Source organism: Nyctereutes procyonoides, unplaced genomic scaffold (genome assembly GCF_905146905.1).
Source record: "Nyctereutes procyonoides isolate TBG_1078 unplaced genomic scaffold, NYPRO_anot_genome, whole genome shotgun sequence".
In the NCBI taxonomy this organism is placed as follows: domain Eukaryota; kingdom Metazoa; phylum Chordata; class Mammalia; order Carnivora; family Canidae; genus Nyctereutes; species Nyctereutes procyonoides.
This window is the reverse complement of record NW_026575040.1, coordinates 20,052,577-20,079,999: the sequence shown is the minus strand read 5'-3', so window position 1 is coordinate 20,079,999 and position 27,423 is coordinate 20,052,577. Positions and strand designations below refer to the sequence as shown.

Here is a 27,423-nt window from a genome sequence, read left to right as displayed (position 1 = left end):
TGAAAATTAATATCAGAACTCACTATGTATCTATTTTGAATATCTGTACATATTGTAACTTTTACATTTTCATTTCATAATACTAATTTTTTAAAAATTACTTTGTTATGTTCCTAACACCCCTATTTAAAAATTCCCTTCCAGGGAGAAGAAATGTGTGGGAAATATCAGAAAGGGAGACAGAACATGAAGACTTCTAACTCTGGGAAATGAACTAGGGGTGGTGGAGGGGGAGGAGGGCGGGGGGTGGGGGTGAATGGGTGACGGGCACTGAGGGGGACACTTGACGGGATGAGCACTGGGTGTTATTCTGTATGTTGGTAAATTGAACACCAATAAAAATTAATTTATTAAAAAATAAATAAATAAAAATTCCCTTCCAAGGGATGCCTGGGTGGCTCAGTCAATTAAGCCTCCAACTCTTGGTTTTCCCTCAGGTCATGATCTCAGGATCATGAGATTGAGCCCCATGTTGAGCTCTGTGCTCAACACAGTCTGCTGGAGATTCTCTCCTTCTCCCTTTCCTTCCCCTCTACTTCTCTCTCTTTCTCTCTCCTCATAAATCCCACTCCCAGCACAGTGCCATATGGACAGGAGGGAATGCCCAACTCCCAGTTTGTCCCTGAGGAGCAGAGGATTTGGACTGCAAAACTGGTTCCCCAATTGTTAAGGCTTCCGACCAAGCGATGGGCAGTTCTGAAAGCCCAAGGGGTTTGCATTCATGAGCCCCACAAGACTATAGCAAACAAAGAAGCAGCTCTTAACAGGTGCATAAGCACTTATCTTGCCTATCACCTCAGGGCTTAGCAAGAAGAAGCAGGCAAAAATCCCATCTCCTAGTCTTTCCCTAGGAGTATGACTACAAACTTTACAAGCTCCTGCATACTTTACAAGCTGATGTTAGGAGGGTCCATCTTCTAATTAGCACACATCTAGGTGTTGGCTGTGATCCTCCCCAAGGCTCAGAGATGCTGGTAAGCACTTCCCCTGTTTTCTTTCTCCAATTCACTCCAACAATAAAATCAAATCACCAGCATCTCCTTGGGAAGAACCTGTCTACACATTTAGTATTCCAACTTTTACAACTGCCATTCAAGGGACAGGCAGGCCCCCAACTCACATAAGTCTGATATCTAATGGGGCTTGCATTCATGAGTCTCACAAGACTATAGCAAACAGAGAAGCAGTTTGTAATAGGCACAAGAGCACTCTCTACAGATATATATATATATATATATATATATATATATATATATCTCAGTGCAGAGGAAGCAGGTAAAAACTCCCATCTCCCAAGTTCTCCCTGGGATTGAATACTTTCCCAGATGTTGCCTCAGACTCCAGCTCCTACTCAGCCTGCATTTAGATGCTGACTACAATCCTCCCCACTTTCAGACATTCATGGGGGAATCCTCCCCCATTTCACACACTCAACTACTGGGAACCATTAAAAACAAAGACAGTCGCCATTGACAAGGAACTTGGGCAAGGCTGATGAACAGAATTCATCTCCTACATAAGACAAGTCTGATAAGGGGATCCCTGGGTGGCTCAGCGGTTTGGAGCCTGCCTTCAGCCCAGGGCGTGATCCTGGAGTCCTGGGATTAAATCCCACATCAGGTTCCCTGCATGGAGCCTGCTTCTCCCTCTGCCTGTATCTCTGCCTCTCTCTCTCTCTCTCTCATGAATGAATAAATAAAAAAATCTGAAAAAAAAAAAAAAAGACAAGTCTGACAAGACTGGAAAAGTCGGCTGGTTTATCTCATGTGCAGAAACCAACACAGAGAGTCAAAGAAATGTGGGTGAACTCTCCCTGGTTCACTGGAGGCTCCAAAAAGAACTAGAAGTACTTTTGGAGCTCAGAAAGACTAAGTTGAGGAATTTCTATTTCAGGACTAAAAACAGTCTTCTGACAGTAGTATCCCATCACTGAGCTCTTCTGTCTACTATTTAAACAAGTTTTGCTTTTAATTTTAAAAAGTGATACCATATACATAGGGAAACAAGTGAAATAGGTTCCAATGTACACAGTAAAAATCTCTTTTCTGCTGTAAATCCTCCTAATTCCATTCCCTAGAGAACCACTGTTAGCAGTTTCTTGCGTATCCTTTTTGTTGTGCCCAAGATTACATATCCAAGAAACCACCGAGGAGCCGACACCGATGTAAGTACACGAGGGTTTATTTACAAGCTCGAGCGTGGGTCCAAGTATACTCCACGCAGCAGAGCAGGGGCTTGGACCCCGAAGTGGGTTACAGCTGGGTTTTTTATGGACTGGTCTAGGGGATTTTCAGAAGGGGTGGAGGAATTTTTTCCATTCCAATATGGGGGACAGGGTGGGGGAGTTTCTTAAGATCTGATATGGGACTCTCTGCTGAGGGCATTCTGAGCTCTGTTGTCTTTCTGATATGGGATTCCCTGTCAAGGACATTCTGCAGTTTTTCCTGCAAAGTTCAGCTCTTATTCACAGGGGCCTAAAATGGCTGTACTTGTGCTAATGCCAAACTTCAGGTGGAATGGCCTTAATTTTCTCTGCCTCCACACTTTCAAAAAGTCTATTTACAGGCATCATACATATTGCTCTAAATCTGTTTTTTAGTAATAGAGATATTTCTATGTTGGTATAAATGTATTTACATCTTTCTACTTAATAGTGATATAATATTCTATAGTATAAATCAACCATAATTTACTTAATTATGGTCCAGTTGATAGATATATTTTGGTATTTCTATCAGAAGCAAAGCTATAGAAATATCTTGGTACTTAATGTCTTTGACCAATTATCCTAGGATAAATTTCTCAGTGAGGAACTACCAGATCAAGGGGTGTTAGTGTGTTTTCAGTTTCATTAAATAGTATCCAATTGCTCTCTAAAATAGTTGCACCCATTTTTCTCTCATCCACAATATTTGAAATTGATAGTTTCTTTGTTCTTTAACATTGGATATTATCAAATGTGTAAATGTTGGCAATCACGTAGGTATCTCCTTGTTTTGATTTCCATGTCTTCATAAGTAATGCTGAATATTTTTTTTAAATTTGTATAATCCATTCATATTTCTTCCTATATGAACTGCCGATTCCTATCCTTTGTCCATATTTCCACTGAGTTATTAGTTTTTTCCATTATTAAATCTCGAATGCTACGTTGGTTTGAAATAACTCAGAAAGAATATCTTTTCTTCCTCAAGAAATATAGGAATCAAAAAAAAAAAAAGAAATATAGGAATCACTTGAGAGTTTAAGTTTTTCCCTCTAAATTTATCAAACCTAGATTAAGTCACATATTCTGTTATTACTACTGCCAGAAAGACCAGACTATAGACCAAAGTATAGAAAAACTTTCACCCTCTACCAAGTAAATGTTTACTATTGAAGTAGATCCCTTAAATTTTCAATACCTTTTTAGTTTCCATTTTCTATTATTTTGGCAAGAATCTCCTCCTCTTTTGAGTCTTCTGTATTTGATCTCCCTCTTTATCTGATCATTCAGTCAAATACATTCTTGACCATCAAGGATTTCTTGGCCTAAGGTGAATACTCCACAAATATTTAGGGTGTTGTTCAACCAACAAATGGATTATGCAAGTCCTCCTTAAGAATACATTTTCATTCATATGTTTGCTACTCAGCATAAGACCTTCCAAGGAAAGCAAGCAATAGTTCTACATTTCCTGATAATAAAATCATGAATCCATCCCTATTTAATCCTCATTGTATACTATATGGACGCTTCAGTAACATCCATGACATTTTGTTGCTTTTTGTTTACATGATATTGACATATCTCTATATCCTACTGGACTGGAAACCCCTTGAAAACCCAAGCTGAGAGGAATCCCTGGGTGGCTCAGCAGTTTAGCACCTGCCTTTGGCCCAGGGCATGATCCTGGAGTCCCGGGATTGAGTCCCACATAAGGCTCCCTGCATGGAGCCTGCTTCTCCCTCTGCCTGTGTCTCTGCCTCTCCCTGTGTGTCTTTCATGAATAAATAAATAAAATCTTAAAAAAAACCAAACCAAGCTGTATCTAATTATTATCTATACTTACTACCCAAACACAGACCTTAACAGATAGTAAGGCCTCAGTAAGTATACTGAATGAACAAAGAAATGAATTTGTATTAGTCACTTACTACAAGTTAACATAAAATCTGAAGTAACGCTTTCCCACTCACACTTCATTTCAGGAGCATTTCCCTCAGACTACTTCGCTGAAAAGCAGGAAGATAATCAGATCTTTCTGAAGATAATTAGGAAAAGCTTTTGGAGCCTAATCAACCATTGTCAAATCTCCCTCAGTGATTGCTATAAATGAAATTACAGAAAACCCTGACTTGATATATTTTATAAAGTAATTTAAAATATTTAATAGGGTACTGAACTCTTTTCAAAGGGAAAGTGCTCTTTCCCTGATTAGATGATACGTTGTTTTTCTTTAGCCCAAACAAGGTAACTGATTATCTGAAAAATAAATACATAACTAAAAGTGAAGGTTGTTAGTAATTCAGATTCCTCAGAAGCCAGGCTGCCTTGGGCACATCTGTGCTAGAGTTTTTGTCTTCTTCCATCCTGAGATGGTGATATTTTTGCTTTCTTAGGATAAAGCAGTCTGTAGCCCAAAAGGCATCAGTATGCAATCCAACTATTGGGAAAGAAGCCACCCAGGGATACAGGCACAGCCTTCATTCGCAGCTTGAATTGTTTCTTAATGGAATTCTATAATGCCAAAAAAAAAAAAAAAAAAAAAAGAACTTTCTGCTGAATTCTAAACTAAAGCTTGTCACAACACACACTGATTAGACTGACAGCTTACCTTGAGATACTGGGGAAAATATACTTGAGTAGGGGCTAAGATACTGGAGGAGAACCAGCCTATACCTGACTATACATTGAAAAGAAGAAGTAGCCTGGAGTTATAGTTTAAAGCTGGAGAGGAACGTCTCAATACTAAGGAACCTGGACCAGGTGAGGAAACTGAAGCCCAGAGAGGTGTCAGCTTTTCATAGTAGAAGTATGAATGGGACTTAAGTAAATGGATATGGTAAGTGTTGATTCCTCTTTTCAAAATTTTGGTAGTGAAAGGAAAGAGAGCAATAGGAACTCTTTAAATATTCCTGATGTAACATGGCATAAAAGTCTCACCAGTGGAGAAGCCATGAAGAATTTGGAATTATTTTAAGGGTCACAGCTCATGACACTGACAGATGAAAGGGTGATGATAATGAATTGCAGAAAGTCAACTGTTTTGAATGCCAGAAAGATAACATTTGTGTTGCATATTCTGTAGATGTACAAATTCATCTGACCTCTGTCTTCTGGGATCTAAGATAATTAGCTCCTATAGATTCTGTAGGGAACAGAAGAGACCCAAAGATGTTTATGTCCTAATCCCCCAAAGCTACAAATATATTACCTACATGGCAAAGGAACTTTGCAAATGTGCTTAAATTAAGAACCTTAGGAGAGGGAGAGTATTCTGGATTATCCAGATATTGTTGTGGAAGGTGATTGAGAGGATATGATCTCTAGTTCACCTGGACCCTGGCAGTTGGAAGCTTCTCATCTCCTCCTCTGTCCTTGGAATATACATTTTACTTGCCTTCCCCACTCCTGGTAATAAATACCGAATACCGTGATTACTGGATCTTAGAGTAGTTCTAATTTTAATTTTTGAGGAACCTCCAAACTGCTTTCCACAGTGGCTACAAAAGTTTGCATTCCCACAAACTTAGCCATTCTGACAGGTGTGAAGTGATATATATCATTGTAGTTTTGATTTACATTTCCCTGATGATGAGTGCTATTGAGCATTTTTTCATGTCTGTTGGCTATCTATATATGTTTCTTCAGAGAAATGTCTGCAGATATTTGCTGTCCATTTTTCAATTGGATTATTTGATTAGGAGTTGAGTTTTGTAATTTCTTTATGTATTTTAGATACTAACCCTTTATTGGATATGTCATTTGCAAATATCTTCTCCAATTCCATAGATTGTCTTTTAGTTTTGTTTATTATTTCCTTTGTTGTGCAGAAGCTTTTTATTTTGATATAGTCTTAAGGGTTTATTTCTGCTTTTGTTTTCCTAGCTTCGGGAGACATATCTAGAAAAATATTTCTATGGCTGATGTCAGAGACATTATTGCCTGTGCTATCTTCTATGATTTTAATGGTTTCAGGTCTCACTTTTGGGTCTTTTTTTTAATATTTCATTTATTTATTCATGAGAGACAGAGACAGAGAGAGAGAGAAGCAGAGGGAGAAGCAGGCTCCATGCATGGACCTCGATGTGGGATCCGATCCCAGGACTCCAGGATCATGCCCTGGGCCGAAGGCAGGCACTAAACCCCTGAGCCACCCAGAGATCCCCACATTTAGGTCTTTAACCCATTTTAAGCTCAGTTTTGTGTATGATGTAAGAGAGTAGTTCAATTTCATTCTTTTGCATGTTGCTGTACAGTTTTCCCAACATCATTTGTTGAAGAGACTTTTTCCCATTGCATATTCTTGCCTCTTTTGTCAAAGATTAATTGCCTATATAATTGTGGGTTTGTTCCTGGGCTTTCTATCCTGTTCTCTTGATCTGTGTTTCTATTTTTGTGCCAGTATTATACTGTTTTGATTACTATAGCTTTGTAGTATAACTTGAAATCCTCATCTGTGGATGGAAGCCCTGCAGCTCCAGGACTAAGGTGGCCCATCAGGAGGGGTGGATCCCTGGAAGCAGGGGGTAGGCATAGTAAAGTGATGCGGTGTTAGCAAGCTTTTAGTGCCTTTATCCTCTGCAGGACTGGCCATGAAGCTCTGGGACTGAGGTGGACTGTGGGGAGGGGTAAATTGGTAGAAGCACAGGGTAGGGGGGTGGGACAACAGTCTAGCAACTTAGGTAGCAAGTCCACAGATGGTCATGTGTTTACACTGGGTGGAGAAGGAAGAAAATGGCCCCTGCCAGTTCCTTTGTTCCTGGAGTAATTCATCAGCAATTTCTGTTCCTCTGGGACAGTTCTGAAATAAGTAAATAACTCTCCCTCTAGTAGGACCCAGATACCTTTCAAAGTGCTGCCTCTATGCTGTATCTCCATGGGCTGTTTGTTGCGTTGTCTCTTTAAGGGCAAGGACTCAGTTTCCTCTACCTCACCACCTCTCTCAGAACTGAGCCTGCTGATTTTTTTTTTTTTTAATTTCAGGTATTAACTACTGCTAGTTGTAAGAACTCACAAAGTTTTGCCCCTCTGTTTGTCACAGCAAATCTTAATGGAGATTCATCTTCCTGGTAGGAGGCTTCCTGGTGTGGAGTCTGTTTCTCTTCCCTCTCTGTTCCCACATCACTCCTTCTTAAGGACAATCCCCCAAAGTTCATTTAGTTTCAAACCAAATCCCACTTTTCCTAAATTCTTTGATGAGGCCTCTTCTCTACATTTATTTGTGGAGTTTATTCTGCCATTTTTTAGGTCATTTCTTAGATATTTATACTAATGTGAATGTTATCTAGTTGTACATGTGGGATGGGGTAAGCTTAGAGTCCTCCTACTCTGCCATCTTCCCCAGAAGTCCTAAATTCTGTTGCTTGCACTTTTAGTATCATATCCAAGAAATCATCGCCAAATCCAATGTCATGAAGATTTTCCTTTATGATTTCTTCTCGAAATTTTATAGTTTTGGCTCTTATGTTTAGGCATTTGACCCATTTTGAGTTACCTTTTAAATATTATGTAAGGTAAGATCCAACTTCATTTTTTAGTATGTGACTATCCAGTGTTCCCAACATCGTGTATTGAATTTTACATTATCTCTTAAATGGTATGTTACCTATTTAATCTGTGTGACATTTATATGCATTAAAATATATGAACCAGTAAGGATAATAATGATGTCACCTATAAGACAAATGAGTTCCTTTTGAGGAGAAAGGCTGTGGCCAGGCTGTGAAGCAGAAGTACTAAGTATGAAATAGAACCACAAAATAAATCACCAGTTTTTACATAAAAGCACCTTAGAAAGTATTACCACTGACAAAGCAGCCTCTAATTATATCATATATTATCTCTATATGTTAAAGGTACTATATATTTAATCTAAGAAATCTCAACCTGCCAGCCAAATAGAGTCAAGAAAAGATACATTTTAGTATCTAATTACCATTCAGGATCCTAATGATTTTTGAATCCACTGAAACATATCAGATTAATCCTATTATAATTTGGCTTTGGTGATAATACTAGGTGATTCATTCCTAGTGAGTCATTATAATCTGGTAATTAAAAGGATAGTTACTTACAGTTTCTTTTTAAAATCACAGGGAACTTTTTTGTTCTAGGTTTATCTCTAGGATTAAGATGCATTCTGCCTTTAGTCCCATTTGTTTCCACAACATCAACTGTACCTGTACTATAACTGATGTCACTAACAGAAAAGTTAAATTATATTTAGAATACTATTCAAAATCAAGTATATATATATTATATATATATAATATATACACACACATATATATATACATGCAAAGTTTATTTTAAAACTTTACAATAAAAAATCTGCTTTTCAGAAGATTAAACCTCAGTTTTCTAGACATTTTATTATTCTTAAAAGATGCTGAATAAAAGAGGTTTTAGAATGGATCAGAGCTTGGTGCTAATAAATATCATAGCTCAGAATATAAGTGAGCATAATTTATGAGTATGCTTAGACTAGAAAGTTACTAGCTAGCAAAATATGCTAAAATTTTATGAAGTCAAAGTGAATGCTTTCTGCAGCCACAACAAAGTTCTAGTCACATTCTTTAATTTCTTCTAACATAGACATATGACCAATAGCAGAGACAAATTTCGGTCAAGTAAGAAGAGCTTAAGTGTAGAAAATACATGATCAACCCAGTTTCCTCCTTCCTACACCACAGGGCATAGCTACATGCCATCTGGTGATTATTAGGCGAAAAAGCTGCCATCTGTTACTTCTGCTAATACATGGGAGAGGGGTAGTTCCCCCTACTCCGTAAGCCTAGGAGATTTCATTATGGTTGTTTACATGTCCCAGGGCCTCAACTGGTGAATTAGCATTTACTCTGTGTATGTGTATGAGTTGTATGTGTCCAACATATCAAACATCAAAGTGAAACATCGCTTTTTAAAAATCTCTTAAGTGGCACAGGTCTGTGTTTGGCCAGGTTAACTCACCCCACAGCAAGCCTCTTCTATCCAACCTGACTCAAAGCCAAAATACTATTAAATACAATCTAAACTAGAGAGATAAAATTGAATTGCAGCCATAGAAATAGATTACAAAGTAGACACAAATAGGCTCTAAGGTATGAAAAGAACATGCTAGTCCTTCTGTTTTACATCCCTTCAAGGAAAGATAGGACCTAAATCATCTTCAAAGAAGTCTTTTTATAGATACTTACAAAATAATTTTTAAGATATCATATCTTTCCTTACACCAGTCAGAAGTTCATTTCTTTATATTTAAAGAAGATAGCATAAAATTATTTCAAAGAGGCCTTAGCTAAGATCCAAATTTGAGCTATTTCTAGAATTTAATAAAGTAGAAATAGGGAAAGAAAAACAGGAAATATAAACAAATATAACAGACTATGTCAGGCCTGTTAGTTTCTCAAACCTCTGCACATGATAGGTGCTTCATATATATTTACTGGATAAATGAGCAGATAAATGAATGCAATGAGTTTCCCCTTCCCATACCATGGGATCAATTGATTGCACTTGTCGATGCAATCTCACCCACAAAATTTTTATATTCTAAAGAAGTAAAGAATAAAATTTCAAAATTCACTCAATAACTGAGAGCATGATTCTATTAAAACCAGCAGTGCCACAGCCTGATATAGTGCAAAGGGCACAGGAATCTGATTCTGGAATCCTACATCCTATTCTCAGTTCTTAAAGTAATTATAAATTTTGAAGCAAATCACCTAGCCTCTCATACCTCAGTTTCCTCTTTCATCAAGGGATCACTACTACTTGCTCCAACCCATCTCATAGAGCTGCCAGGAAAATCTATAGATGTTAAATGGGAATGGAGCCATTTGCATAAAACAAGTATTAAATGCTTATCAGCGAGCTGCATAGAGTTAAGTTGCTAAGCAAAATAAGACATTCAGTATCAGAAACAAACAAATGATCTCAAAGAGACAGAAAATAAATCTGGTGAGACCTCATATTGCCTTGTGCTACTTTATAAACAAAGTTTCTAGGCCATGGCATAAAAGTGGGGAGAGTCTAGAGGTCTCTCCGAATTGAGGAGGTAAAACTGGAAGTCTGGGGAAGTCTATCAGAGAAGAGAAATTTGCAGAGAGAGAATACCAGGAATCTGAAAAGGGTCTGCCTCAAGACTTCACTTGCACACTGATCAGCACATACTAATAAGAAAACTACCTGGGGCTGAGCAAAGAACAGCCTAAAATTATAAAGGTGGCAGTGCTAGGAGTTCACAAAGAAATGAAAGTCCTGTCTATTCCCAAAAGCCAGAGTGGGGGATTTCATAATCCCCAAGGCATCAGTCAGAGAAGGGTCTCACCTCAGTGGGTAGAAAATTAACCCTAGAATAAATGTACTTCTGGTCTCACCTAACAAAATTTTTATAAAGTCTCAAGAAGATCCAATTTCTTTGCAAATAACTGAATTCCATCCCAAAACAAAGTTCAAGATTATTTGTAGTAATACAAAAAAATATTCAGCACATTACAATGTAAAAATCATGTCTGGTATCCAATCAAAAATTATCAGTCATAAAAATAAGTAGGATTTACCATCCTATTTAACATCCCATGAGAATAATCTATCAGAACTGACCCCCAAATGACACAAGTAATAGAATTAGTAGAAAAAATATTAAAACAGTTGTTATAGGGCAGCCCAGGTGGCTCCGTGGCTTAGCGCCACCTTCAGTCCAGGGCCTGATCCATGAGAGCCGGGATCAAGTCCCACATCAGGCTCCCTGCATGGAGCCTGCTTCTCCCTCTGCCTATGTCTCTGCCTCTCTCTCTCTCTCTCTCTTTCTCTCTCTCTCTGGCTCTCTCATAAATAAATAAATAAAATCTTAAAAAAAAAACAGTTGCTATAAGTATATTTCATACACTTAAGAAGCTAAAGGAAAGATCAACCATGTTAAGTAGAAATGTTAAAGGTACAAAAAAGACACAAACTGAACTTCTAGAGATAAAAAACACAATGTCTGATATCCAAAATATATAATTAACTTAAGAATATACTTATCATGCTGAGCACTGAGCAGCGTATAGAATTGTTGAATCACTATACTGTATACCTAAAACTGATAAAATTCTATGTTAACTATACTAGAATTAAAATTGAAAACTTAATAAATTTTTTAAAATTTTTCCATGTTTTGTCTCCTTTTCTGATATTTCCCACTCATTTTTCCTCCTTTCCCCTTTATTCCCTTTCACTATTATTTATATTTCCCAAATGAATGAGACCATATAATGGGAAATGTACTAGGGGTGGTGGAAGGGAAGGTGGGCGGGGGGTGGAGGTGACTGGGTGGCAGGCACTGAGGTGGGCACTTGATGGGATGAGCACTGGGTGTTATTCTGTATGTTAGCAAATTGAACACCAATAAAAAATAAATTTATTATTAAAAAAATAAAATAAAATCTATACCAAGAAAAAAAAATTTTTTTTTTAAATTTTAAATATGTGCCTGGGTATCTCAGTCAGTTAAGCATCCAACTCTTAGAATTCAGCTTAGGACATGATTTCAAGGTCACAAGATGGAGCCCCCCAGTGGTCTTTACACTCAGCAGAGAGTCTGCTTGAAAGTCTCTCCCTCTCCCCCTCCCTATTTGTGCTCTCTTTCTCTCTCTAAAATAAATAAATAAATATTTAAAATATTTAAATTAAATAAAAGCACAGGCAACAAAAATAAAAACAGATAAACTGCACTACATCAAAATTTAAAAGGACACAACTGACAGACTAAAAGGGAAACCTACAAAATGGGGGAAATATTTGCAAAGCATATATCTGATAAGCGGTTAATATTCAGAATATATAAAAAACTTCTATTATGCAACAACAAAAAACTCAATTTAAAAATGGCCAGAGGATTTGAATAGACATTTCTCCAAAGATGATATACAAAGGCCAACAATCACATAAAAAGATGCTCAACATAACTAATCATTAGAGAAATAAAAAATGAAAACCACAGTGCAATTTCATCTCACATCCATTAGGATAGCAACAGAAAATAATAATAATAATAATAATAAATGTTGGTGAGAAAAAAAGTGTTAATGACGATGTGGGGAAATTAGAACACTATACACTCTTGGTGGGAATGCAAAGTGGTTAAATGGCTTTGGAAAACAGTGTGGCAGTTCCTCAAAAACTTAAAAATAGAATTATGTGATCTAGAAATTCCACCTCTGAGTCTTGAAAAGATGCTTGTATATTCATGTTCAAAGCAGCATTATTCACTATAGCCAAAATGTAGAAGTAACCCAAGTATGTATCAACAAGTGAATGAATAAACAAAATGTAGTATATCCATACAATTAGATATTATTCAACCTTTAAAAGAAAAGAAATTCAGATACATGCTGTAACTTGGATGAACATTGAGGATATTAAGCTAAGTAAAATAAGCCTGTTACAAAAGAAAAATATTTTATGATTCCATTTAGATGAGGTATCTTGAGTAGTCAAATTCATAGAAACAGAAAATAGAATGGTGGTTGTCAAACACTAAAAGAGAAAGGTAGTAGGATATTATTATTTAATGGGTATAGAGTTTCAGTTTTCAGTTGAAAAGAGTTCTGGAGGTCGGTTGTAAAACAATGGTTGAGTATACTTAAATACTACTGAATTGCTCACTTAAAAATGGTCAGGATTTTACACATTTTACATTATATGTATTTTACCACAATTTAAATTTTTTAATGTTTTAGTCAGTTAGTGCTCTAAACATTCATATATAGGTGTTTGTATGGATATAAGTTGAATTTCTTTGGGATAAACATCCAAGAGTACAATTGCTGGGTCATAATGGTAGATGCGTGTTTAATTTTTAAATAAACTGCCAAACTGTTATCTAGAGTAGTTGTACCATTTACATTTCCAGAGGAAAAAAGATCCAGTTTCTCAGCATCTTCTCCAGCATTTTGGTGGTCACTATTTTTCATTTTAGCCATTTTTGATAGTTGTGTAGTGATACCTTCATTATGGTTTTAATTTACATCTCCCTATAAACATCTCACCTATATGTGTGCTTCTTCAGGGAAATGTCTCTCACTCATTTTCTAACTAGATTTTTTGCACTACCTACTTACAAACTGTAAAATTTGGAGGACTGTCAGAAACAAAAATGTCTACATAAGAACAAAACAAACACATATGCACAAATTAAAAATTTTTTAAATAGACATATGGTTAAACAAATAAAAGAATAAAAATAACATTCTGCAATAGTTTCTCAATAATGACATTATAACTAATACTTGTGGTGATAAATATATTAATAGTTCTCTGCCCCACTGAGTCACTTTGAAATAGATCTAGCAGCTTGGCTGTCATCCATGGTGCGACAGCTTCCAGCCCCAGGCTCTGCAGAAATCACTTCAAGGTTGATCCTAGGGTCAGTCTCCACTGATCCAGGAACCAACTGTTTTTTTATTTAGGCATGAGGCTGAGATAAGCTAGGCTATCCAATTTAAAGAGATGGTTTGTTTCTCCAGACTCACTCCTCCCTTTGCCAAATTTACCTGCAGAACAATAATAGCCATAATTATAATAATCACTAGCATTAGCATAGTTTTCTATAATTTACAAAGAGTTTCAAAATCAACTTCTTCCTGAAGAAACCTCCCCCCTTGTAAGTAGGGCCAGCCCTAATCCAGAGGCAGCCCATCCAGTCTTCTTCCTGAAATTTTAGCAACTAAAAGCATTCTGTTTACAATAAGAAAACCGTTCCCCCCCACACACCCTGACTGGAATGTCCCTGAATAGGTTCATGTTGACCCTCCCCGAAATCAACCTGGATGCTACGCGACTCCCGCGGTTCTTTTGTCTTTAGGCAGTTTCTTTCCTTTTGCCTTTTAAAAGATACCTGTAACTGCTAATCGGGGCTCTTTTCCTCCTCGGAGGCGGAGAGCCCGTTTGCGCAAACGTTCAATAAACCCTCTTGCTAATTGCATCTGCCTGTCTGGGGTCTGGGTCTCTGGGGCGTCCACCGGGCCACGTTGGCACCCGTGAGCCAGGGTCCAACATTTGGGGGCTCGTCCGGGATCTGAGACGCCCCAGACTCAATCCTAAGACCGGTAGGAGGTAAGACCGAGCTCGCTAAATGTCATATCTGTCTCGTCCGTTTGTCTGACTGGCCGGGTCTGTTTTGTGCCGGGTCTGTATTGTGCCTGCAGGACGCTGTACTCTGTATTCTGTATTTGGACCAGCGGGGGAGGCAGACGTGCCCGAGACCCCTGGTCCCCCTCCGGAGTCGGACTCCGGAGTGGTCTGGAAGAGGAACGGAGCCCCGGCACTCCCTCCTCTTCAGGGAAGGTCGTTGTTCGCGACCGCTCCCATCTGAATCTGCCGCGCCAGTCCTGTCGTTCGTGTGCGTCTGTTCGTTCCGTGTTTCTCTTCCTTTCCTGTCCTCCTCCTCACCGCTCACCCCTTCTCTACACCCATGGGGCAGACTGTAACCACCCCTTTAAGCCTCACTCTAGATCACTGGAAAGAAGTCGCCGGCCGGGCACACAATCTTTCGGTCGAAGTCAGAAGACGAAGATGGGTCACCTTCTGCTCCTCAGAGTGGCCGGCTTTCAACGTCGGGTGGCCCAGGAACGGAACTTTTAATATTGATATTATCTTGCAGGTGAAGGCCCTGGTCTTCCAGCCAGGACCCAATGGACACCTCGATCAGGTGCCGTACATCATAGTATGGGAGGATCTCGCTAAGAATCCCCCCCCTGGATAAATTGCTTTATCCCTTCTCAAGGGGGACCGGGCCCGAGACCCTCACTCCCTCCCTGCCACACTCCCCCAATTCCCCGTCCCTCCTCTCCATCCACCCTTTGCCCCCTAAAATTTCCTGAATCAAAACCTAAGGAGCCGCCTGTGCTCCCAGGGGACCAGGACAGTCTCCTTCTCTTGGACTCCTCCCCTCCCCCTTATGCCCAACCCCCAACGCCCCGCTCGGAGGCCCCTACCTCTCCCTCCGCTCCCTCAGCTCCGTCCCCCGACTCTACGGGGGCAGAGGGGCAACCCCTCGCTTCACCCCCGCTCGCCAGTCGCCTCCGCTTTCGGCGAGAGCGCGGGGGAGAGTCGGAAGACGTCTGGACCTCCCAGGCATTTCCCCTCCGGTCAGTAGGCGGCCAGATGCAATATTGGCCGTTCTCTGCCTCTGACCTTTACAACTGGAAAACTCATAACCCCTCCTTCTCCCAAGACCCCCAGGCGCTAACCGGATTAATTGAGTCAATTCTGTTGACCCACCAGCCGACCTGGGATGACTGCCAACAGCTCCTGCAGACTCTCCTCACCACGGAGGAGAGACAGCGCGTGTACCTCGAAGCTCGGAAAAACGTCCCGGGGGCGGACGGGAGGCCAACCCAGCTGCCTAATGAGATTGAGGATGTTTTCCCCTTGGTTCGCCCGACCTGGGACTACGACACTGTTGCTGGTAGGGAGCGGCTCCGTCTCTATCGCCAGGTACTCCTAGCGGGTCTCAAAGGGGCAGGGCGTCGCCCCACCAATTTGGCAAAGGTACGTGCTATAGTGCAGGGAAAAGAGGAGACGCCGGCAGGTTTTCTGGAGAGGTTAATAGAAGGCTACCGCATGTATACTCCCTTTGACCCCTTGGCTGAAGACCGCCAACCAGATGTAATTATGTCCTTCATTGGACAGTCGGCCTCGGATATTCGTAATAAGTTACAACGGTTGGAGGGACTTCAGGGGTACACCTTACAGGACTTAGTGAAAGAGGCAGAGAAGGTTTTTAACAAGCGAGAAACTCTAGAGGAAAGGGAGGAAAGGATCCGTAAAGAGCAAGAGGAACGGGAGGATAAGAGAGATAAAAGACGTAACAAAGAGCTGACTAGGATACTGGCCACCGTAGTACAGGGCTCAGGGCAGAGTAAGTCAGGACAGAGTAGGGACCTGGGAGACAAAAGAGGACCACGGGTTGAACGAGACCAGTGTGCCTACTGCAAGGAAAAAGGACATTGGGTTAAAGATTGCCCAAGGAAGGGCCAAACGCAGGGACCTAAAAAGAAGCCCATTCCTGTTTTGTCCCTAGAAGATGAAGATTAGGGGTGTCAGGGCCAGGAACCCCCCCCCTGAGCCTCGGATAACCCTTAAAGTGGGGGGACAGCCGGTGACCTTCCTGGTCGATACGGGAGCTCAACATTCAGTTTTAACTGAGGCAAAAGGACCCTTGAGCTCTAAAACGTCTTGGGTTCAGGGGGCAACTGGAGGCAAGTTTTATCGATGGACAACCGAACGGAAGGTCCACCTGAGCACTGGGCAAGTAACGCATTCCTTCTTACTGGTCCCAGACTGCCCTTACCCTCTCCTAGGCAGAGACCTTCTTTCAAAAGTAGGGGCCCAGATACATTTTCAGCAAAAAGGGGCCACTATTACTGGCGCGGGAGGGCAGCCCCTCCAGGTACTGACCTTGCGCCTAGAGGATGAACACCGGCTGCACGAGGACTCTCCACCGTCCGTGCAGCCCCTAGATTCTGAATGGCTCACTAACTACCCTCAGGCCTGGGTGGAAACGGCCGGAATGGGACTAGCTGTAAACCAGCCGCCCATAATTATAAACTTAAAACCCTCGGCCACCCCCATATCGATCCGGCAATATTCAATGAGCAAAGAGGCCAAAGAAGGCATTCGGCCCCATATACAGAGACTATTACAATTGGGCATTTTAATACCTTGCCAGTCGCCCTGGAATACTCCTCTATTACCCGTAAAAAAACCCGGCACAGGAGATTACCGGCCGGTACAAGATTTACGAGAGGTTAACTGGAGGACAGAGGACATACATCCCACGGTGCCGAATCCCTACAACTTGCTCAGCACCTTACCCCCAAGCCATGTCTGGTATACGGTGTTAGATCTAAAAGATGCATTCTTCTGCCTGAGGTTAAGCTCTCAAAGCCAGCCTATTTTTGCTTTTGAATGGAAAGATCCTGAGACGGGATTCTCAGGACAACTCACTTGGACAAGGCTGCCACAGGGATTCAAAAACTCCCCCACTTTGTTCGATGAGGCCTTGCATCGGGATTTGGCAGATTTCCGAGTTGGCCATCCGGACCTCGTCCTCCTGCAGTACGTGGATGATTTGCTCCTGGCGGCTAGGACAGAACAGGATTGTGTAAAAGGTACGGGGGCCCTGCTTGAGAGACTGGGAGAACTGGGGTATAGGGCCTCTGCCAAAAAGGCCCAAATAGGCCAGAGACAAGTGACCTATCTGGGATATCTCCTGGAAGGAGGCCAGAGGTGGCTGACGGAGAGCCGCAAAAAGGCTGTAGCCCTGATCCCAGCACCCACTAATGCCAAAGGACTACGAGAGTTCCTCGGCAGTGCTGGGTTCTGCCGCCTCTGGATACCCGGGTTTGCGGAGATGGCGGCTCCCCTATATCCTCTCACGAAATCCAACACCCCCTACCACTGGGGAAAGGAGCAGCAATTGGCTTTTGACAAAATAAAAAGGGCCTTATTGACCGCCCCTGCCCTGAGCCTCCCAGATGTAACCAAGCCTTTTACGCTATATGTTGATGAACATAATGGAATAGCAAAAGGGGTCCTAACTCAAAAACTGGGACCCTGGAAAAGGCCCGTGGCATACTTTTCAAAAAAATTAGACAGCGTGGCTGCAGGATGGCCCCCATGTCTCCGAATAATAGCGGCTGTGGCAGTCCTGGTAAAAGACTCAGACAAGTTGACTTTTGGCCAACCCCTCACTGTGGTGGCCCCCCACGCCGTAGAGACAGTCATCCGCCAGCCCCCTGATCGATGGCTCTCAAACGCCCGGGTCACCCATTATCAGGCCATGTTACTGAATTCTGAGCGGATACAGTTTGGAACGGCTACATCTCTAAACCCGGCCACCTTGCTTCCAGAAACCGAGTCCCCCTCCCTAGTAATGCATGATTGTCACCAGATCCTAGCTGAAGTCCATGGCACCAGAGGGGACTTGACAGACCAGCCTTTGCCAGATGCTGAAGCAACCTGGTACACCGATGGGAGTAGCTTTCTACGAAATGGTGAGCGTAAAGCCGGGGCAGCCGTGGTAGATGGGAAAGCTGTCATTTGGGCCAGTGCCTTAGAGCCTGGGACTTCAGCTCAAAGGGCAGAGCTTATAGCCCTAACTCAGGCCCTAAGAAAGGCTAAGGACAAAAAGGTCAACATTTATACTGACAGCAGATATGCTTTTGCAACTGCCCATGTTCATGGAGAAATATACCGTAGAAGGGGTCTCCTAACCTCAGCAGGTAAAAACATCAAAAACAGAGAAGAAATACAAGATCTTCTCCATTCCCTCTTTCTGCCGAGAAAACTGAGTATAATTCACTGTCCTGGGCATCAGCGAGGCAATGACCCAGTAGCAGAGGGGAACAGGATGGCCGATGAGACAGCACGGGCCGCTGCACTAGGCCCACAGGCCCTCTCCCTACAAGTACCAGAGGCTGTCCGGACACCGGGGCAACTCTCTCTCGAGTACTCAGACAGCGACCTAGATATCGTCCAGCAAATAGGGGCAGGATATGACGAGCAAATGAAGGTCTGGAAACACCAAGGGAAGACGGTCCTGCCCCAGAAAAGGGCCAAAGAACTGGTGACTCACCTCCACCGATGGACTCACCTCGGACACAAAAAATTAAAAGCACTCCTCCGGAGAGAAGGTCAGACCTATTACATTCCCAAACTCCCCTCCCTGATCCAACAGGTAACCGATGCTTGTGTACCTTGTGCTAAGGTAAATACCAAACACCTCAAGATGCCTGAGGGAACCAGGATGAGGGGAGAAAGACCCGGAACTAATTGGGAAGTAGACTTCACTGAAATCAAGCCAGGTAAATATGGTAACAAGTACCTCCTAGTGTTTATAGATACCTTTTCAGGCTGGACAGAAGCTTTCCCCACCAAGCGAGAAACCGCCCAGGTGGTTGTCAAGAAAATCCTGGAAGAAATTTTCCCGCGGTTTGGACTGCCCAAGGTAATAGGGTCGGACAATGGCCCCGCCTTCGTCTCCCAGGTAAGTCAGTTGGTGGCCAGATTACTGGGGATAAATTGGAAATTACATTGTGCATACAGACCCCAGAGCTCAGGTCAGGTAGAAAGAATGAATAGAACAATTAAAGAGACCCTAACTAAATTGACATTGGAGACTGGCACTAGAGACTGGGTCCAACTCCTCCCTATGGTTCTGTTCCGAGTCCGGAACACTCCCGCGCGCCATGGGCTAACTCCTTACGAGATTCTCTATGGAGGTCCCCCACCAGTAACGGACTTACTAGACTCTGCTATTGACCCTCTTGCTAACACTCCCGGTTTACAGGACAGGCTAAAGGCGCTCCAGATTATCCAGCACCAGATCTGGAAACCCCTTGCGGCTGTCTACCGCCCCGGAGACACAACCGGCCCACACCCGTTCCAGATCGGGGACTCCGTCTACGTCAGGAGACATCAGTCCAGGACGCTTGAGCCCCGCTGGAAGGGCCCATATACTGTACTACTGACCACCCCAACCGCCTTAAAGGTAGACGGCATTGCTGCTTGGGTCCACGCCTCACACGTCAAGCGCGCCCCATCAACGAGCACCGCTGACGCCAGCCAGGACGGACCGGACGAGCCGCTCCAATGGAAGCTCCACCGCACCCAAAACCCGCTCAAGATAAGACTTTCAAAAATTGTTCAATGACAGTTGTTATATTCCTACCTCTCCTAGCGCTCTTCACCTCCGCCAGAGGTGACCCTCATGCCCTCAAAAGGTTAACCTGGCAGGTACTAACGTCTGGGGGTGACGAGGTCTGGTCTATAACTAAGACCGCCCCCGTGGGAACCTGGTGGCCTGACCTATATCCTGACCTATGCAAGCTAACCATAGGGGCCCCTAGCCCATGGGACCTAGAGGGATACTTCGACACCTCTAGAGCCCCTAACCAAGAAAGCCCTCCAGGGCGACTGGGATTAGACCCATGGGGAGGATGTGGCACGCCTGACAGAAGGGCCATGCTAAGCACTCTTCCCTTTTATGTCTGTCCCGGGAACCACAGAGATCGCAGGCTAAATCCCACCTGTGGAGGAGGGGAATATTTTTATTGTAAAAATTGGGGTTGTGAAACTACGGGGGATACAGAATGGAGGCCCTCCTCCTCCTGGGATTATATCACTGTCAAGGCTAACTATACTCACCCGACATTTAGCAAATGGAAAACCCTTAATTATGGGCCCTGCCAAGGGTGGTGTCATCCCCTACGGATATCCTTCACGGAGCCCGGAAAAAGGGCTACTTACTGGGCCAATGGATATACGTGGGGACTCAGGTTATACAAAGAAAGAACAGATGATGGTTTTATATTCAGAATTAAACTAAAAATAGAATCCCCAGACCCCGTGGCGATCGGGCCTAACGCGGTCCTCGGGGAACAAAGAGCTCTGCTAAACTACCAGCCCCGGCCCTAGCCGCAGGGAGTGCCGCACCCACTAACTTCGCGGTCACTCCAACCCCTGGGTCGTCACCCGAGACGGGACAACGACTGTTTAATCTTATCATAGGGGCATTCCTGGCCCTTAATCGAACCAGCCCCGATGTAACTAAATCCTGCTGGCTCTGCCTTGCTTCCCCTCCCCCTTATTATGAGGGAATTGCTACTTCAGGGACCTATAATAACATCACTAGCACTCAGGGATGCACACCCGACTCCCAACCACAATTCACCCTTACAGAAGTTACAGGACAGGGAACCTGCATAGGAACACCCCCCCGGGGCTACCAGAGACTCTGTAACACTACCACCCCGATTTTGGGGACTGATTCTTACCTGGAGCCCCAGCCGGGAACTTGGTGGGCATGCAACAAAGGCCTCACCCCCTGTGTGTCGGCTAAGGTTCTAAATAGCTCAAATGACTTCTGTGTCATGGTGCAGATCATACCCAGGGTGTTCTATCACCCTGCTGAAACTCTAGAAAATCAGTATGATAAACCTCCCACCCGTTTTCGGCGCGAACCTGTCTCCCTAACCTTAGCCGTTATGTTGGGACTAGGGGTCGCTGCTGGGGTGGGTACTGGCGCAGCTGCTCTGATCCAGGACTCACAACATTATATTGAACTCCAAACAGCTGTAGATGAGGATCTACGGACACTAGAGCAGTCCGTTTCTAAGCTAGAACAGTCCCTCACCTCACTTTCAGAAGTAGTACTTCAAAACAGGAGAGGCTTGGATTTACTATTCCTGAAAGAGGGAGGACTGTGTGCGGCCCTGGGAGAGGAATGCTGTTTCTATGCAGACCATTCTGGAGTCATCAGAGACTCCATGGCCAAACTCAGGGAAAGGTTAAATAAAAGACAAAGGGACCGGGAGGCCCAGCAGGGCTGGTTTGAAAGCTGGTTTAACCAGTCTCCCTGGTTGACCACCCTAATCTCTACCATTATGGGCCCTCTAGTTATCCTGCTCCTGCTGCTAACTTTCGGCCCTTGCGTCCTCAACCAGCTGCTCCAGTTCATCCGAGAAAGATTGTCTATTACCCAAGCTCTGGTATTAACTCAGCAATGTCGGGCCCTCCAAACTGAAAAAATAAATGTTCCCTAAGATTTTAAGGTTAAAATCAGCCCAAACAAGAGGAGGGAATGAAGAAACCTCCCCCCTTGTAAGTAGGGCCAGCCCTAATCCAGAGGCAGCCCATCCAGTCTTCTTCCTGAAATTTTAGCAACTAAAAGCATTCTGTTTACAATAAGAAAACCGTTCCCCCCCACACACACCCTGACTGGAATGTCCCTGAATAGGTTCATGTTGACCCTCCCCGAAATCAACCTGGATGCTACGCGACTCCCGCGGTTCTTTTGTCTTTAGGCAGTTTCTTTCCTTTTGCCTTTTATTTTATTTTTTTTTTTTATAAATTAATTTTTATTGGTGTTCAATTTACCAACATACAGAATAACACCCAGTGCTCATCCCGTCAAGTGTCCCCCTCCGTGCCCGTCACCCATTCACCCCCACCCCCCGCCCTCCTCCCCTTCCACCACCCCTAGTTCATTTCCCAGAGTTAGAAGTCTTTATGTTCTGTGTCCCTTTCTGATATCTCCCACACATTTCTTCTCCCTTCCCTTTTGCCTTTTAAAAGATACCTGTAACTGCTAATCGGGGCTCTTTTCCTCCTCGGAGGCGGAGAGCCCGTTTGCGCAAACGTTCAATAAACCCTCTTGCTAATTGCATCTGCCTGTCTGGGGTCTGGGTCTCTGGGGCGTCCACCGGGCCACGTTGGCACCCGTGAGCCAGGAACATTCCTTTGTTGTCTTATCTAGCTGAGTAAAATTAAAATGTAATTGCAATAAAATAAAATTAACTGATACTCTATGATTCTCAAGAATGCTGAAAATCAGAAAATAATTGTCCAACCTATGTATTTATCCTGCTGAATCAATGAAATTCTTTGGGAACAACTTCAAACCCTTCACTGTCAAAGGTAACTGAGCCACACTTTAAAAAAACTGAGTCTATTTCCTCCAAAAAAATGCTGTAATTTTTTTTAATTAATCTCCCCAGCTAGGCTAAAGAGCTGAGATCAGGCTAGACTAAAAACATCTCTGTGAATAATATCCCTCTGATTTTTCACCAATGCTTTATAAATTCTTCTTGAGTTACATCTTGAATGGGAATTTTGTGTTTCAGCTGAAGAAATGAATTTACTTTGTCCTCACATATGGCTATAACGAGGGCAGAAAGGATTCGACCAGACAGTGGATTTTCATCCCTGGGATTTTTTGCTGCCTATTCAAGTTTTTCCATTAAATAGCTAGTGTCTGTGTCCTTCCTAGATTCAGATTGTGCACTACACTCCTTCTTCTTAAACTACAAACTTCTATACTTTAATTCCACTTTCTTGATTTCACAAAGTTTTTTTCCCCTTTGGTTTGCTTACTTATAAAAATCTGAATCTTTTCTCTGTAGTCTTGAAGAGTACTTTTTTACTCCTTTAATGCCAAATAACAAACTAGCAAGCAATAAAAATTGTTAAAAATTGTCTTTCAAACAATTAAAAGCATGGAGATTCTTTAGGGTCATGATTTCTCATAATTTTATATGGAAATCTGGGTTGTTTCTTCAGTGCCTTAATTAATCTATTGGATTCAAAGAACTGAAGAAACAATGATTAATCAGATACATGTATGCCCTCAAGAAGCTCATCTATGAGGGATAGATGTATAAACCACCAATGTGCTCTGTACATGGTACTCATTGCCATAGTAGAGCTGTGGGCAAAGTGCCCTGAAATCCTGAGTAGAAAAAGAAGAATTTGGAATACAGTAAGGGTATGAGCTTAGAAAAGAAAAAAGATAAATATAAAGTAAGCAAGAAGCTCTGGAGACTTATGCACACATGCAGAAAACTTTTACTGAGATCCCACCAAATGCAAAACATATCCTAGGCACAAGAAACTAGAATTGATAGAGAAAGTCCATTTACCCATGTATCTGGGCTCTACTGGAGGAGACAGATAATTACCACTTAATTCCTTGTATATCAGATAGTAATATGTATTATCATGAAAACAAAATAAGGTAATGTGGTAAGGAGTAAATTGGGGCTATTTTAGGTATGTGGTCAATAAGAGTCTATTTCATGCAAGAATGGAATTTGAACACTTATATTTTGTCCTTCAGCAAGTACATTATTTTGATACTGCTTACTAGAGGGCATCTTACAAAGACTGAAAACATTTGACAAAAGACTTGATAACCTTATTAAAAGCTTTTGTGCTAAAAATGAAGATAAAGCCAGAAAAATATCCAGATAATAATGCAAAGTCATGTGAAGGCAACAAAACAATAATGGAGATAAAAACAATAATGGGATAAAAACAATAATGGAGAATATGTCTAGTAATTATCAAGAGAAAACAGGAACTATTTTGAAAAAACATACACTCAATACACAGCAAACAAAGAGGCAATCATTGATGCAAGTTTTTGTGAATGCTTCCAAAGGTATCTTTGCATGTACCAGAATGCTTGTGAATGTCATTTTTTTATATAAAACTGTTCTGTGTTAATTTTTTCATACTTAAAATATTTTAGAGATCATTCTACATCAGTACATACAGATCTTTTTTTAATAACAGTTTTTGAATCACTATGTTGTACATCTAAAACTAATGTAACATGTCATTTATACTTCAATTAAAATTTTTTTAAGCTACATGCTATTCCCCTATTTATTTGACCATTAATTATATATTTTAAATAATGGACATTGAGATTGTATGAGTAATTGGCTACCTGCTCACCAAACCCATTTCTTCTTCCTGAGTATACGGCTATGCCTCATTTCCTAATTTCCCTCACACTTAGGTGTGACCATGTGACTGTATTCTCATCAATAAAATGTGAATAGAAGTGATAGATGCCATTACCAGGTCTGAGCCATAAGCACTTGATCCTTCATGCTATTTCCTCTTTAGCTAATTTGATACAGGTGAACAAGATGACATGAGGAAGCTCATGCTGAAGATAATGGAAGCACAATAAAAAGAGGATCCTGAATTTCTGAATCAACATTTGGAGGAGAACAACCAGTTGATCAGGAATATCCATTTTGGATTTTATACAAGAAAGAAATAAACCTTAAACGTGTTTGAACTAGTTGGGGATTTGCTAGTTACAGTAAATGGTGTTACTTTTTCTGCATAAAGGGGTTCTCTTTCCTATCCTGGAGATTAAGGAGATTAAAGAAATCTCCCTATTCTTTTGTGTTCTGGAAAACAGTTTACTGCAAAGAAATACCCTCCCCAAAATGACCTAAGTAAGATTCAAAGATGCTCCATTGTTTACTATGGCAAGGTCAACACTGACTCTCCAAATTTCCATCCTATGCCTTACAAATGACTCGCTGAACTGCTTCATCCCCACTGAGCAGTCAGAATGAAATGCTTGTCATTTGATTAAGTTTCTCTCCTTCCTATAGGCCTCAACCGGACCCAGCATCATGAAATTGCACCATTGCTACCCTTCACCACAAGCTGACCTCTAGGTAAAACATTATCTGATCTCCTATCTCTCATTACACCACCTTTGCTCATTCCACTTCCCCACACCCTGTCTTTCTAGCCTTGTTTACTTCTCCTGATAAAAGAAAAGCCCTTTATATCTAACTTTTGAGGTACTTAAATATATTTTAGTCTAAGTACCTCTACTGCAATAGTCTCTGCACTCTCCCCAATCTTCTTGCAATAATACTTTGAAATAATGATTCTGCCTACCTAAATCTGGAATTTTGGGTTTTTTTTAATAGACTTTAATTTTTAGAGCAGTTTTATGTTCACAGCAAAATTGAGCAGAAGATAAAGAGATTTCCCATATACTTCCTGCCCTCACACTGTGGAGACCCAGAAAAATCAAGGCCATTCCACCTCAAGTTTAGCATTAACACAAGTACAGCGATCTTAGGCAGAATGAGAAAAACTGTGAAAAACTGCAGAATGTCCTCAATGTCCTTGGCAGGTAATCCCATATCAGAAAGACAACAGAGCCCACACCTGTGGTAGAAAGTCCCATATTAGAATGAGAACAGAGCTCAATGCCCTTGAAAGCACCATACCAATGTAAACAGAACTTGAGAAATTCCTCCATCCCTTCTGAAAATCCCCTAAACCAGCCTATAAAAAACCCAGCTGTAACCCACTTTGGGGTTCAAGTCCCTGCTCCGCTGTGTCAGGTATACTTGGACCCAAGCTCGAGCTTGCAAATAAACCCTAATGTGTTCGCATTGGTGTCGGCTCCTTGGTGGTTTCTTGGATTCGCAATCTTGGGCACAACACACACTTATATAGCTTTCCCCATTAACAACATTCCCTACTCAAATAGTACATTTGTTATAGCTGATGAACCTACATTGACATATCATTATCACCCAAAGTCCATAGTTTACAATAGGTTCATTCTTGGTGGTGGTATTATTATCACTAAGAATTTGATTCTGGGGCAGCCCGGATGGCTCAGCGGTTTAGCACTGACTTCAGCCCAGGGCCTGATCCTGGAGACCCGAGATTGAAACCCACGTCACACTCGCTGCATGGAGCCTTCTCAGGCTTCTCCCTCTGCCTGTGTCTCTGCCTGCTCTCTCAATCTCTCTCTCTCTCTCTCTCTCTCTCTCTCTCTCTCCCTCTCTCTGTCATGAATAAATAAATAAAATCTTAAAAAAAAAACTTGATTCTCATCAATAGGGGAAAACTTAATAGTAAAAAAAATATTGTGGAAAATAACCTTTTAATCTTGGAATTTATGATGATAAAGAAATGAAATATTAGGCACTGTCAAACATGTGCCACCCCTCAGTTTAGAAAACATATTCCTAAAAGGTTCAGAGAAAGTCATGGATGTCCTACAAAAAACTCAAAAATGAAGGGATGGCAAATGAGTTCCATTTCATACTCCAATTCCAGTTGATTGGTAATAGTGGCCTGACACCCTGGAATGAGATGAATTATGAAGGAGCATGTGGCTCAATGACTTAAAAGACAAAAAATGAATAGCTAGAGATAACTTCAGTGACTACCAGATGGAAGAGTGGTGGAATGTGTACTGTATCCCTTCCATCCTGAATGAACTAAACACAGTTACCGCCATTTTTTTTTAATGAAGCAATGCTCTAGAAAGTAAAAATCTAACTATGCAGCTGTGAAGAAAAACCAAAAAATTGAATACATCTATACTCAGGTTCAGATCTTGCTTACTTTTTTTTTCACATCTCTAGCAGTGGTTTTCAACAGGAAGCAATCACATCTCCCTGGTTGGGACCAGGAGATGTTTGACAATGTTGTGGGGACTTTTTGGTTGTCACAGCTTGGAAGAGATGTTGCTACTGGTATCTAATGAGTAAAGGCCCTAGATGCTCCAAAATATCCTATAATGCATAGGACAGCCCTCACAACCATGAATTATCTGACCAATCATGTGGAGATCAAGGTCAATCATGTAGAGAAACTCTCCTTTCTCTATGAAAGGAGAAAGAGATACATAATTAGGGAATGAGATCCAAAACCTGAAAAAACAGTATCCACAAAACTGGCCAAGAATGTGATGAGGTTTATAAACAGCATTTTTTTTAAAAAAAAAAAAGGTTTTTTGGGATTTATTTTCTTTAGTTAGTAATGAGAAACTGAAGATGGAATAGAGCCACTTCTTAGGGAAGACAATACAAAAAAGAGAAAGACATGCA

General features: G+C 41.8%; 1 protein-coding gene across 1 annotated transcript; it reads left to right on the top strand.

Moving 5' to 3' along the window:
- The first annotated feature begins 15,349 nt into the window (after positions 1-15,349).
- Positions 15,350-20,634, top strand: LOC129506485 (uncharacterized). The gene is given in 3 exon segments (XM_055320268.1): positions 15,350-16,278; positions 16,280-19,241; positions 19,545-20,634. Coding segments are annotated over 3 exon segments (4,248 nt in total). The 5' UTR covers positions 15,350-15,355; the 3' UTR covers positions 19,908-20,634.
- The last annotated feature ends 6,789 nt before the right edge of the window (positions 20,635-27,423 follow it).